Source organism: Labeo rohita, chromosome 6 (assembly GCF_022985175.1).
Source record: "Labeo rohita strain BAU-BD-2019 chromosome 6, IGBB_LRoh.1.0, whole genome shotgun sequence".
NCBI lineage: Eukaryota > Metazoa > Chordata > Actinopteri > Cypriniformes > Cyprinidae > Labeo > Labeo rohita.
Window position 1 is genome coordinate 12,092,474 of NC_066874.1, and position 11,078 is coordinate 12,103,551.

General features: G+C 34.0%; 1 protein-coding gene across 2 annotated transcripts; it reads left to right on the forward strand.

The window, feature by feature from the left end:
* Window positions 1-1,230: 1,230 nt before the first annotated feature.
* rae1 (ribonucleic acid export 1) lies at window positions 1,231-10,724 on the forward strand. Of its 2 annotated transcripts, XM_051113279.1 has the most exons (13): window positions 1,231-1,343; window positions 1,656-1,751; window positions 1,827-1,931; window positions 2,114-2,206; window positions 2,493-2,579; window positions 2,698-2,784; window positions 3,027-3,098; window positions 3,978-4,085; window positions 6,746-6,852; window positions 7,367-7,442; window positions 7,603-7,797; window positions 8,717-8,802; window positions 10,351-10,724. In XM_051113279.1, coding segments are annotated over exons 2-13 (1,107 nt in total). In that variant the 5' UTR covers window positions 1,231-1,343; window positions 1,656-1,661; the 3' UTR covers window positions 10,352-10,724. The 2 variants fall into 2 exon arrangements, with proteins under 2 accessions (XP_050969236.1, XP_050969235.1); XM_051113278.1 differs by lacking the exon at window positions 10,351-10,724 and having other exon boundaries at window positions 8,717-8,806.
* Window positions 10,725-11,078: the final 354 nt, after the last annotated feature.

Below are 11,078 nucleotides of genomic sequence, written 5' to 3' on the forward strand. Positions count from 1 at the left end.
TAAACTGAGAGATATACGAGAATCACATCTCCTGAGCTTAGGAAGAGGAAATTCTGAGTAATAAATTTTTTCTCAGGGTTAGGACTCACTTAACTGCTTATGAATGGAAATTGTGTCTCCAAGATACTGTCTTTAAATAACCACATTTGCCTAAATAAAAGAAGACCATGTTTGGATGTTGAATTTATCTATACGGTTAACCTATCAGGACCTATAGAAATTACGTCAACTGATCCATATAACTACAAGCACTAGTTTTTCTGTATCCTAAGTTAGTTCAAGGCTGAATCCTCTAATTTTCTAAGCTCTTTGGAAGTGTGAAAAATTCTCTTCAGTAAACTCTGTCAACTGATTGAACTTCTGTCTTGACTGGGCATATTGATCTTTCTGTGGGGTTTAACTGTAATTCCCCTATACAAGTAATCATATATTTTGTCTGAATTACAAGAAATAAGAGGTGCCAAATAAATTCTGTTTGTTGATTTATTGTGGACTCTTTGTATAGAAACATGAATCACTAAAGAGGACAGGTTCTTGGACAATTGTTGAATAGTAGATCTTTGGAGGCTCATCCTCCTGTGGAATATTCTACAATTAACTGAGTGGAAAATTAATGGGAGCATGTTATGCACCAAATTGTGCCAATTTATTTCTTGGTTTATGGGAAAATCGTTGTGTTTATCAGTCAATGTATAGTATCAACATGTTATAGTGGGGGTGCTACATAAAATTTATTTTAGAAAAAGTCCATAAAAGATAATTAGTACAAAGTAACCAGTTGAGCAAGAAGAACCACCCAGCTTTACTAGCCTTTAAAGGCCATTCAAAAATGTGCTCTTGCAATCATTGCAGAGAAATAAAGTTAAAGCACACTGATTTTAAGACCCTAAACGTTTATGATATAAAGTCCTATTAATTGTAACAAATAATATGTGTATTGGCTATCATGTAGGTCTGGAGGCTTTTAGACTGATAGAACATTTTGATTGGTGCAACTCAGACAGCAACAGCACGTCTGAGTTGAAACGATACACACAACAGCACAGTATTTTTGTATTTTTCTGTTGCACCCTAAATACTTTTTAATAGTAAATAGAGTACTCATAAATATCTCAATATGCCTATTTGTTTTTTCATGTTCTTCGTTCTCGACCGAAATGTTGTAATGTTATATAAAAATAAAATAAAATAAAAATTCGTATTTGAAAACCAATCGATGACGTCATCAAAGCACGTCCTCAATAACTGAGCGACGGAAGTGCCTATAGCAGTGCGTGTGTGTGTATCGTTTCAGAAGCGGGAACCGGTTTTATGGGAATAATCAAATATTTCTGCGACATTTAGTGAGTTTAGCTGATTAAGATATTTTGATATATCATTGTATTTGATGTAGAGGTTGTCTGGGCCTATAATTGAGTTGTATTTGCTGAAGGCTAATAAAACCCGATTTCACGGTTTGTGCATGTAAACGTGAAGTAGAACTTAATATTACACTTCATAATCTGACTAACAGATTCATTTTGAAGACTTTAAGTATAGTAGTGATTTATTAATATTAACATTAAAACCACTTGAATCAGTGCAAGTATTATAGTTGTCACGTATTAATGTTGTTAATTTTGTCTGTGACATTAATTTAATCTGACTCTTAACAGATCGAAATGAGTTTATTCGGGACGAACACGGCCTTTGGGTCCGGGGGAACAGGTGTATTTGGCAGCACCACCACAGACAGTCATAATCCAATGAAGGTATATACAGAATATAATATATTTACAAATAAACTTTTGTGCATGTTAATTTATCTGACGTGTCGTTGATAAAAGGATGTTGAAGTAACATCGCCACCCGATGACAGCATAAGCTGCTTGGCATTCAGTCCTCCTACGATGCCTGGAAACTTTCTCATCGGAGGCTCGTGGGCCAATGACGTAAGCTGTTGACATTTCTCTTATCTTAAATATATTTTTTTGTCTCTATACTCGTACAACCTTGACTTTAAATGTAACTTAGAAATATGTTATTGTGTTTTATTTACAATCTATGAACTGTCTCCAGATCTGTTAAAAGAACCTTTCTGTAAGTTACACTTGGATATATTGCATATACTCAGGTGCGGTGCTGGGAGGTTCAAGATAATGGTCAGACTGTCCCTAAAGCCCAGCAGATGCACACAGGCCCAGTGCTGGATGTGTGCTGGAGTGATGTAAGATCATTCACACGTTATACATTTTAGTGGCCTATTTAAACGTCTTAAAGAGTTAAGCCAAGCAATATTCTGCAACATAATTCTGCATCTTAATGAAAATATATGTATTTGCGTAATTTAATGTTTAAATGCTTACATTCTGGTCCGAATTTTAGTTCTACACAAACAGTAGTAGAACCGAATATACCTATTCCTAGTCCTGTGTTCTGTATTCTTTTTGAATGACTTCTGCTTTCTGACATGAGTTGTCTTTTTCACCTGATTTTAATTATTTTGTTAACAGGATGGCAGTAAAGTCTTTACAGCCTCCTGTGACAAAACTGCCAAGATGTGGGATCTGAACAGCAATCAGACCATTCAGATCGCACAAGTAAGCAGTTAAATTGCGTTCCTAATATATTCATATCCTCATACTTTTAGTATATGTATTTCAGTTGTGTTGGTTTACAGTATGATTAACGGGTCCTACAATCTTTTCCTTTGACCAGCATGAAGGCCCAATCAGGACAATTCACTGGATTAAAGCGCCAAACTACAGCTGTGTTATGACTGGCAGTTGGGACAAAACACTGAAGGTACTGAAACCTATCTTCACCAAACCTTAGGGCTGCACAGTTGAACTAAATTCAAGTCCTGATATGGCCTAGTGCTTATTAATGTTTATTTGTGTTAAACCTTTTTTGTGTCACAGTTCAGTGTGCAGTATTTGATCAAATAATTATTTAACCAAATTTTGCAGCCATGGTCTAGAATAACTTAACAACTGTTTCTGTCTCTCATTGTGTTTTTTTTTTTGTTTGTTTTTTTTTTTTGACAGTTTTGGGATACACGTTCCCCAAACCCCATGATGTCCCTGCAGATGCCAGAGAGGTGTTACTGTGCAGATGTGGTAAAGAAGTGATTTAATTTGAATTGAATTAAAGAACTCCACTTCCGAAACAAAGATTTACATATGATGTACTCACCCCCTTGTCATCCAAGATGTTCATGTCTTTCTTTCTTCAGTCGTAAAGAAATTGTCTTTTGAGGAAACCATTTCAGCATCTCCATATAATGGACTGATATGGTGCCCTGATTTTGAACTTCTAAATATGGATTTTTAATGCGGCTTCAAACGATCCCAAATGCGTTTGTAAATGATCCCAGCTGAGAAAGAAGAGTAAAATATAAAAATAATACAATTTATATACTTTTTAATGTCAAATGTTCGTCTTGTCTTACTCTGCCTGAACAGTGTTTTTTTCTCAGGTCATGACAGTTAGGATATGTTGAAAAACTCCTATCTCATGTTATCCCTTAACTTCAAAATCGTCCTATATCGCTGTTCTACCTTTTTTGTTTAGGGTGTTTGATCTTCACTTTGCAAACACTGGGTCGGTACTTCTGCAGCGATGTAGGATGATTTTTGAAGTTGAGGGAGAAAATACGATTGGAGTTTTTCGACATACCCTAACTGTCTTGGCCAGAGTTCAAGGAGGGTAAGGCAAGATGAGCGTTTGACATTAAAAAGTATTTATAATAACCGATCGTTTCGCTAGATAAGACCCTTCTTCCTCGACTGGGATCATTTACAACCGCTTTTTGGATCGTTTGAAGCTGCATTTAAACTGCATTTGGATGGTCAAAATCTCGGGGCACCATATCAGTCCATTATATGGAGAAAAATGTTGAAATGTTTTCCTCAAAAAACGTAATTTCTTTACGACTGAAGAAAGAAAGACACGAATATCTAAACGCATTTTATGGATATCTTGATGTTCTTTTCTAGGTATATCCTATGGCTGTTGTAGCTACTGCAGAACGTGGTCTTATTGTTTACCAGTTGGAAAATCAGCCTTCAGAGTTTCGTCGTATAGAGTCACCTCTGAAGCATCAGGTCAGTGTTTGAATTCATTAAATGGCAAATTAAATATTTAAACAAACAATAAATTAGCTTAGGTGGATAATAAATATTGGGTTTGAATTAGCATTCTACGTAAAATATGGTATTAGTGTTTTATCACTAGCATACAAATTATAATAATGCTACTTTGTATATATTTTTATTTATTTGTATATTGTCACAGTGTTTGTGGTAACACTTTGCAGCAAGGTTCCATTTGTTAAAATTAGTTTAGTACATTTGTTAACTAACAATGAAAAATACTTCTAAAGCATTTATTGTAGTTATTCTCAATTTACTAATACATTATTAGAATCAAAAGTTGTATCTATTAATGAGATCTAATAGACTTGAGCTAACATGGACTAACAATGAGGTGTTTTTTTTTTTATTAACTCACATTAACAAATACTATTAAATACTGTGAAAATGCATTGCACATTAAGTGAGGAATAATTGATGGGCCTTTGAATTATTACAAAATAACGTGCACCTAAGGTGGTAGGGATAGAACGATAACCAGTTAGATGATAAATAATGATAAAATTCCAGACATTTAGTATTACTGCTTCATATTTTAATTATCAATAAAATCGTATTCGATTACCACAATTTGAACAACTCAAGGGAATAAATGCTATCCAGCATAAAGCAAAGTTTAAATAACAGTCTGCAAGGCTGCTTTGTTCCACGGAGGTTATGGGAAACAGCTGTAACTTTGTAGCTCTGTTCTATAAGCACCGCTTAGTGTCAGAGAATGGATTTACAGAGACTTACATTTGTGTGCAGTTTTTGTCTGGCTGAAACAAACCGAATTTGCATGCCCTGCTGTAAATTTGACAGATTGATGGAAAAACAAGCTTATGTGGATTCTACACATTTAAACAATTCAGATAAGGCATCTAGAATTATTAATGGAGCAGATAAAATACATATAATTTATTAATTTTGACTCAACCTTTTTTTTTTTTTTTTTTTTTTTTTTTTAAATTTAAAGGCTAAAATGCAAGGTTTACCATTTTATGAAACCTTTTCAAAGCTTTATTTGAACATTTGTCAGTCATGTAGTCATGTTGTCATTTAAAATCTAGAAATCATTGGCAATGTTGTTTTAGTGTTTATACAAACAAAGTCATTTGTTGTTTGTTCATTTTAAATATAAAGCATGGTGAAACGTTTTGTGTCTGTACTTTGTTTCTTTATTTATTATCTGTTTTATTTATAATCTCTTTTTTTATTTATTATATAATTTAAAAAAACTTTGTACGTGTACTGCGTTAGGCTAACTGAGACTTGTAATATCACTTGCATGTTATTGTTCTTTTGTTTATTTTGATTGCTTCCATTGTCCTTTTTTGTAAGTCACTTTGGATAAAAGCGTCTTGTAAATGTAAATGTTTCCAGCACATTTTAACAATACCATGATAATTCTGATAATTGTGATAAGAAATTTTCATACCATTACATCACTACAAGGTGGTTATAAGGCCACAACACAAAGGTGTGAATTATTTTCTAATAATTCAGTGGACTGGAGTCAGTTATTCTGCATGTACTACGGTTACCACACCTCATTTTGTTTGGGCATTGTATTTCAAGACATTAGTCTGGTATTTGTCCTTAAAATGCTCTTGTGTGTAGGATTAATTTCTTACTCATCTCATCTCAAGCCTCCATTGCTAATCCCAAAATGTTGTTTCCGACCTAATAACAGAGGTTTGAGCTGTTGATAGCAGACTAATGCAGTTATTAATGAATTTATAAAAGAGAAAGCGAGAGAGAAAATTAAGTATGCGTAAATTACCTGAGTTTGTGCGTCTTGTAAGGGAGAGAGGTGGGAAAGTGTATGTGCTTTCCATACATAATAAAATTCTACTAATTTTTCAAAAGAATTGTCAAAAACATGGAAATAATTTGTTGTTTTTAACTTGTTGTTTAATATATTTATCTACTTGAAAATTGTTTACTTTGAAATAAGGAAATTTGGCAAAGAGATATGGACATAATGTGGTCAAGACCTGCCTGGAACTACTTTAGCCGTGTGTTTCACTGAAAATAATTGCACATCTTAGAACGTTCATCAGCCAATCAGATTCAAGAATTAAATAGTCCTGTAGTATAGTTTAATACGTTACAAGTATATATGCAAGTATATGTGATCAATACAAGTATAGTTAACAAATGAACCTTATTTTTACCATTTAAATACAATGTACACTGCAATAAAATCTGAAAAGACGGTTCATTGATTTAATCTTTTTTTTTTTGACAAAAGCAAAGTTCTTTTTGTAGTCTTATTGTCATTTTTCTGATGGAGGATCTCTCAGACGAATTTAAAATGAATATTTTTGGTTTGAACTTGAGCACTACTACTACAAATTATGATTAGTTAAATATTTAGCATTCAGAGCATTCTGAAAAAAATACTTTAAATAGTTGTGTATGAATTGGCAGGAAATTTAGGTGACTTTTATTATTAAAAATGAATGTGTCTTTACTCACCTACACTCAACTTTTAGTTTGCTAACATTTTTGTCGTTGCCCTTTGGAAGTTCTTTACCCCCACTCCCCCCCCCCTTTTTTTTTTTTTTTTCTTCTCTGCAGATGTTGTTAACCATTGAGGTGTATTTTAATCTGTGTGTTTTGTTTAACAGCACCGCTGTGTGGCTATCTTTAAGGACAAGCAGAGTAAACCTACTGGTTTTGCACTGGGCAGCATCGAGGGACGGGTTGCCATTCATTACATAAACCCACCTAACCCGTGAGTCTGTATCTGGTCTTCCAATCCACAAATAATTCATGGCTGGATTATAAATTTACCAGCTATTACAGTACATTAAAAAATTAACATGAGTTAAGGAAAACTTTTCCAAGCCAATTAGTTTAGGTCTGTACAACGACACTAAAACAAGTTCAGACAAAAAAGTTATGTTAAACCAACTAAAGTTATTGTGTTAGATAACAACTAAAAATAGCATGTTAAAAAAAATAAAATTCTGTAAAAAGAAAGTCTCTGGAAAAAACAAAAATCATTTCAACATCTACTTTCCTTGTGCAGTTCCATGTAAAGTAGTTGGTTATAAACATAAATTATAAATGTAGTAATTGTTAACTTAAATGTTACAAATTGAAGTGCATTATAAGGGTTATGAAATTGTGACAGAAATGTTCAGCTTCAGTTCATTTTAAAAAGTACCTTGAAGAAACAGCATTTTTGAGTGTAATATTGAATATGTATGTTATCTTTCTGTCCTAATATTTATATTTTAACCCAGAGCCAAGGACAATTTCACCTTTAAGTGCCACAGGTCAAACGGAACCAATACTGCCACACCCCAAGATATTTATGCTGTGAGTGTTCTAGGTTTTGTTTTTTTTGTTTTTGTTTTTTAAATGCAGTTGATTGCTTGGGCATTTAGCCTAGTCTGAGGTTATGAAAGACAATATTCAGTAAATACTAGTTGTATAATAAACAGAAATGGTGGTCTTGCTTTTTGTTTCTCTGTTGTAGGTGAATGCTATCTCCTTTCACCCTGTCCATGGCACTCTGGCAACAGTAGGCTCTGATGGGCGCTTCAGTTTCTGGGATAAAGATGCCCGCACTAAGCTGAAGACCTCTGAACAATTAGATCAGCCAATAACGGCTTGTTGCTTCAATAGCAATGGGAACATATTTGCCTATGCTTCTAGCTATGACTGGTCTAAGGTACAATCTTAATACATATTTAACATTTGAATGTCATCGCTAACTGCAAATTTTATTTTTTTGACTTTCAAGTCATTCTAAGTCTGAAAGTTGTCTTTATATTAAATTTTAGGTTTGTGTGTTGACAAAACATTATTATGGTATAGTAAGTATTATAGTCAGTTAGGGTATTTGATAATTAAGCTTCAGTTATGCTCCTATGGTCAATTTCATTGGAATGTATTTTAAATATGAAGAGAAAATATACGTTTATGCTTTTGAACATGCATAAAAATGTTTATTTAGCTTTTTTAAACGGCTTAGGTTTGCCCTAGATTCTCTTAATTGACCGAGCTGAAGGTTTAACATTGAAACAAGCAATATCAATTTCATCAGCAGAAAGCAGACATTAATCCTTAAGGGGAAAGCACAGTAATGCTAAAATGACCAGAAAAATATTACATGAATAAAAATGGCTGCAAAGTACTTGCTTTTTGAGGAATGACTAACTACATTCAAAACAGACTAGTGTATAGGTTGGCTGATTGTCTAGTCAACTAATTATGACAGAAGCCCTTTTTATTATGCTTCCAATCAGACGCTAGGGTGAGCTTGCATAAGATGCGTTCTTGTGTTCAAAAATAGCCGTAGAAAATGCAGCAAAATGAAACCGAATCCAGGGCTCTTCAGCCATGTTGGTTCAAGTTGGACTTGGCACACTCTCATTGGTTGTTAATGTTAAGCTGGAAAAAATCGTTCTGAAAGTGACTCAATAATATTGTTACTATGTCATTAAAATTGGGATGGTTTGCTATTATTATTATTATTATTATCTTGGTTACTTAGAAGAACTGGCTGAAGTTCTGTTTTCGTCCTTTTTAGTGAACTGACAAACAGTGTGATCTCTGCTAACTTTTGTTACTTCTGCTTTGTCTCAAAGGGACATGAATATTACAATCCCCAGAAAAAGAATTACATCTTCTTGAGGAATGCGGCTGAGGAACTGAAGCCTCGGAACAAGAAATGGTGAGAGCGGGATATCCATTACCATGGACAAGGTGTCTTTCACCGGGCAGGGGCAGGTGTGCTGCCTGACTTGCGCTGACTTTCCTTTTTGTGCAGTTTTGATGCTTTCTGAGTCCTTTGGTATCTCATGATGCATTAATAAGTTACTGACAGGGATGAATTCTGAAGAAACATATCTGATCTAAAGTGAAATATAGAAATTAGGTTCTACTTCAGTTTGATTAAGGATTGGAGTGGAGAATGTATTAGTTGACTATAATGGTGAACTATTTTTTATTTTTTTTTAATCATTGGAAAGCTGTTATACAAGTCAAAGCCATGTTATGAAAAGTCAACCTTTAAAAAGTAACTATTTGCGAGGAATTAATATTTTGTGTTTCAATGCTTTAGTAATATTCATTAGTTTAGCTGTGATTTGTTTTTATTCCGTTTCAAAATTTAGTCTGTTTTGGTTGTATTCAACCAGAAGGCCAGGGCCGCTAGGGGTCCTTAGCAAACGTCCAGTGGAGATCCATAAGATAATTTAAATGCTTTAAAATGAGCTATGGGAAAATGCTAGAAATACAAAATGTATAGCATGTGCATTAACCCCTTTATTTTTAAATGTCCCCTCAGTGGTTGTTTTACTGAAGAATATACAATTCTTGAAACATCTGGGGCCTGATGTATAATTATTGTGTGTGTACAAAATAGGGTATGAAAACTGCATACAACATTTCTCATACAAATATCAGGGTTAAAAATAACTTGCCACTTGTGCACTGATCGCACATACTCTGTGTGTATTTACTCTTTTTCTAGTATGTAAGCTAATAGGTGACCAGTCATGTAAAGAACTAAAGAGAGTGATTCAGAACTCCCCTTTTAATTTAATGCTCCACATTTTGCATGGAGTCTCAAATCTGATTTCACGTAGGACTGAACATTTTAATTGGATTGGTCTGATTACACTGCACAGCCACACAGATGTCCTGTTTTGTAGTAGCATGTGCAGATCTGCGTAACACTGTGCAGTGCGGTGAAACAGAATATAAGCTTGGAAGCTTAAATCCTGATGAGTTTTCAATATTTCAAGAAGGGTGCAAAAAACAGTATTACTTTTGTAATATGTAGTACTTTGTTTTGCTTTTTTGTGTAGTTTTTTTGGGAATAAACCATTTTGTTTTAATTTTGTTTAATACAAGGAAAAGAGCTGATTTAAAAAAAAACAAAAACAATTTGTGCCTGCATTTCTTTTCTTGTACTGATAAATTTAGTATCAGGTGTTTGATGACTGTGCATGGATATTATATGTAGATGAAGATATATGATAATTTTGGTCAATAATCTATTTTTTTAGATAAATCTTTTAATACAAGAGAATAACCTGTGAAACTTGGAACCATTGGAATTGGCCTGTCAGAGAATAAAAAGTTCAGTAAATGTTAAGAATTATGCTTCTCTTGACCATGTGTGCACTCTCGTTCATGGGGAGAACAAAACCACAATAAATCTGATTTGAAAAGCAGAATGCTATATTGACTGACAGCTGCTCCTCCTTGTCTTTAGATTTGTCAAGCTTCGCATCACATCTCGGAAGACCTGCGTTTGTGTGTAAATATGGGAGAAAGACCTCAATTTGGCTAACACCTGGACCAATGGCATGGCTATGCATACTTTATATGGACCAATCAGAAGGTGGCCAACTGCTCATAAGCAATTGTGAGCAGTGGCTTTTGATATAAGTAAGGAAGCCATGCTTCAGTTTCTGATGTAACTGATGTACCTTTTTTCTTTCTTCATGAAGATCTTCGTTACTTGCAGCTCATATTTCTTGATACTGCCTTACAAAGGAAATGCATTTTCGTCTTTGCTTTTCTTTATGCTTGGTGTATTATCAAATAATGTAACCAATAATAAATCTATCTCAAGCTTTCTCTGCATTTTGACATTACGCTTGTCTTATTGTCTTGTGTGTGTCTACATGTGTAGGTATGTATGAGTGTGTATATTAGTACCTCACAAAAGTGAGTACGCCCCTCACATTTTACCAATCCTTTTAGTACATCTTCTCAAGGGACAATACTATAGAAATGAAACTTGGATATATTTTAGACTAGTCAATGTGCAGCTTGTATAGCAGTGTATATTTACTGTCCCCTAAAAATACATACAGCCGCCAATTGTCAAAACAGCTGGCGACAAAAGTGAGTACACCCTAAGTGAACTTGTCAAAACTGTGTCCAAATTGTCAATATTTTGTCTCAAGCCATTGTTATCTAGCACTGTCTTAATCA

Excerpts from the sequence above, each read along its gene's own strand:
- rae1 (XM_051113278.1), top strand. The coding sequence starts at position 1,662 with ATGAGTTTATTCGGGACGAACACGGCCTTTGGGTCCGGGGGAACAGGT. Across the intron at positions 2,207-2,492 it reads TGGATGTGTGCTGGAGTGAT|GATGGCAGTAAAGTCTTTAC; the intron begins GTAAGATCATTC and ends TTTTGTTAACAG. Across the intron at positions 3,099-3,977 it reads GGTGTTACTGTGCAGATGTG|GTATATCCTATGGCTGTTGT; the intron begins GTAAAGAAGTGA and ends GTTCTTTTCTAG.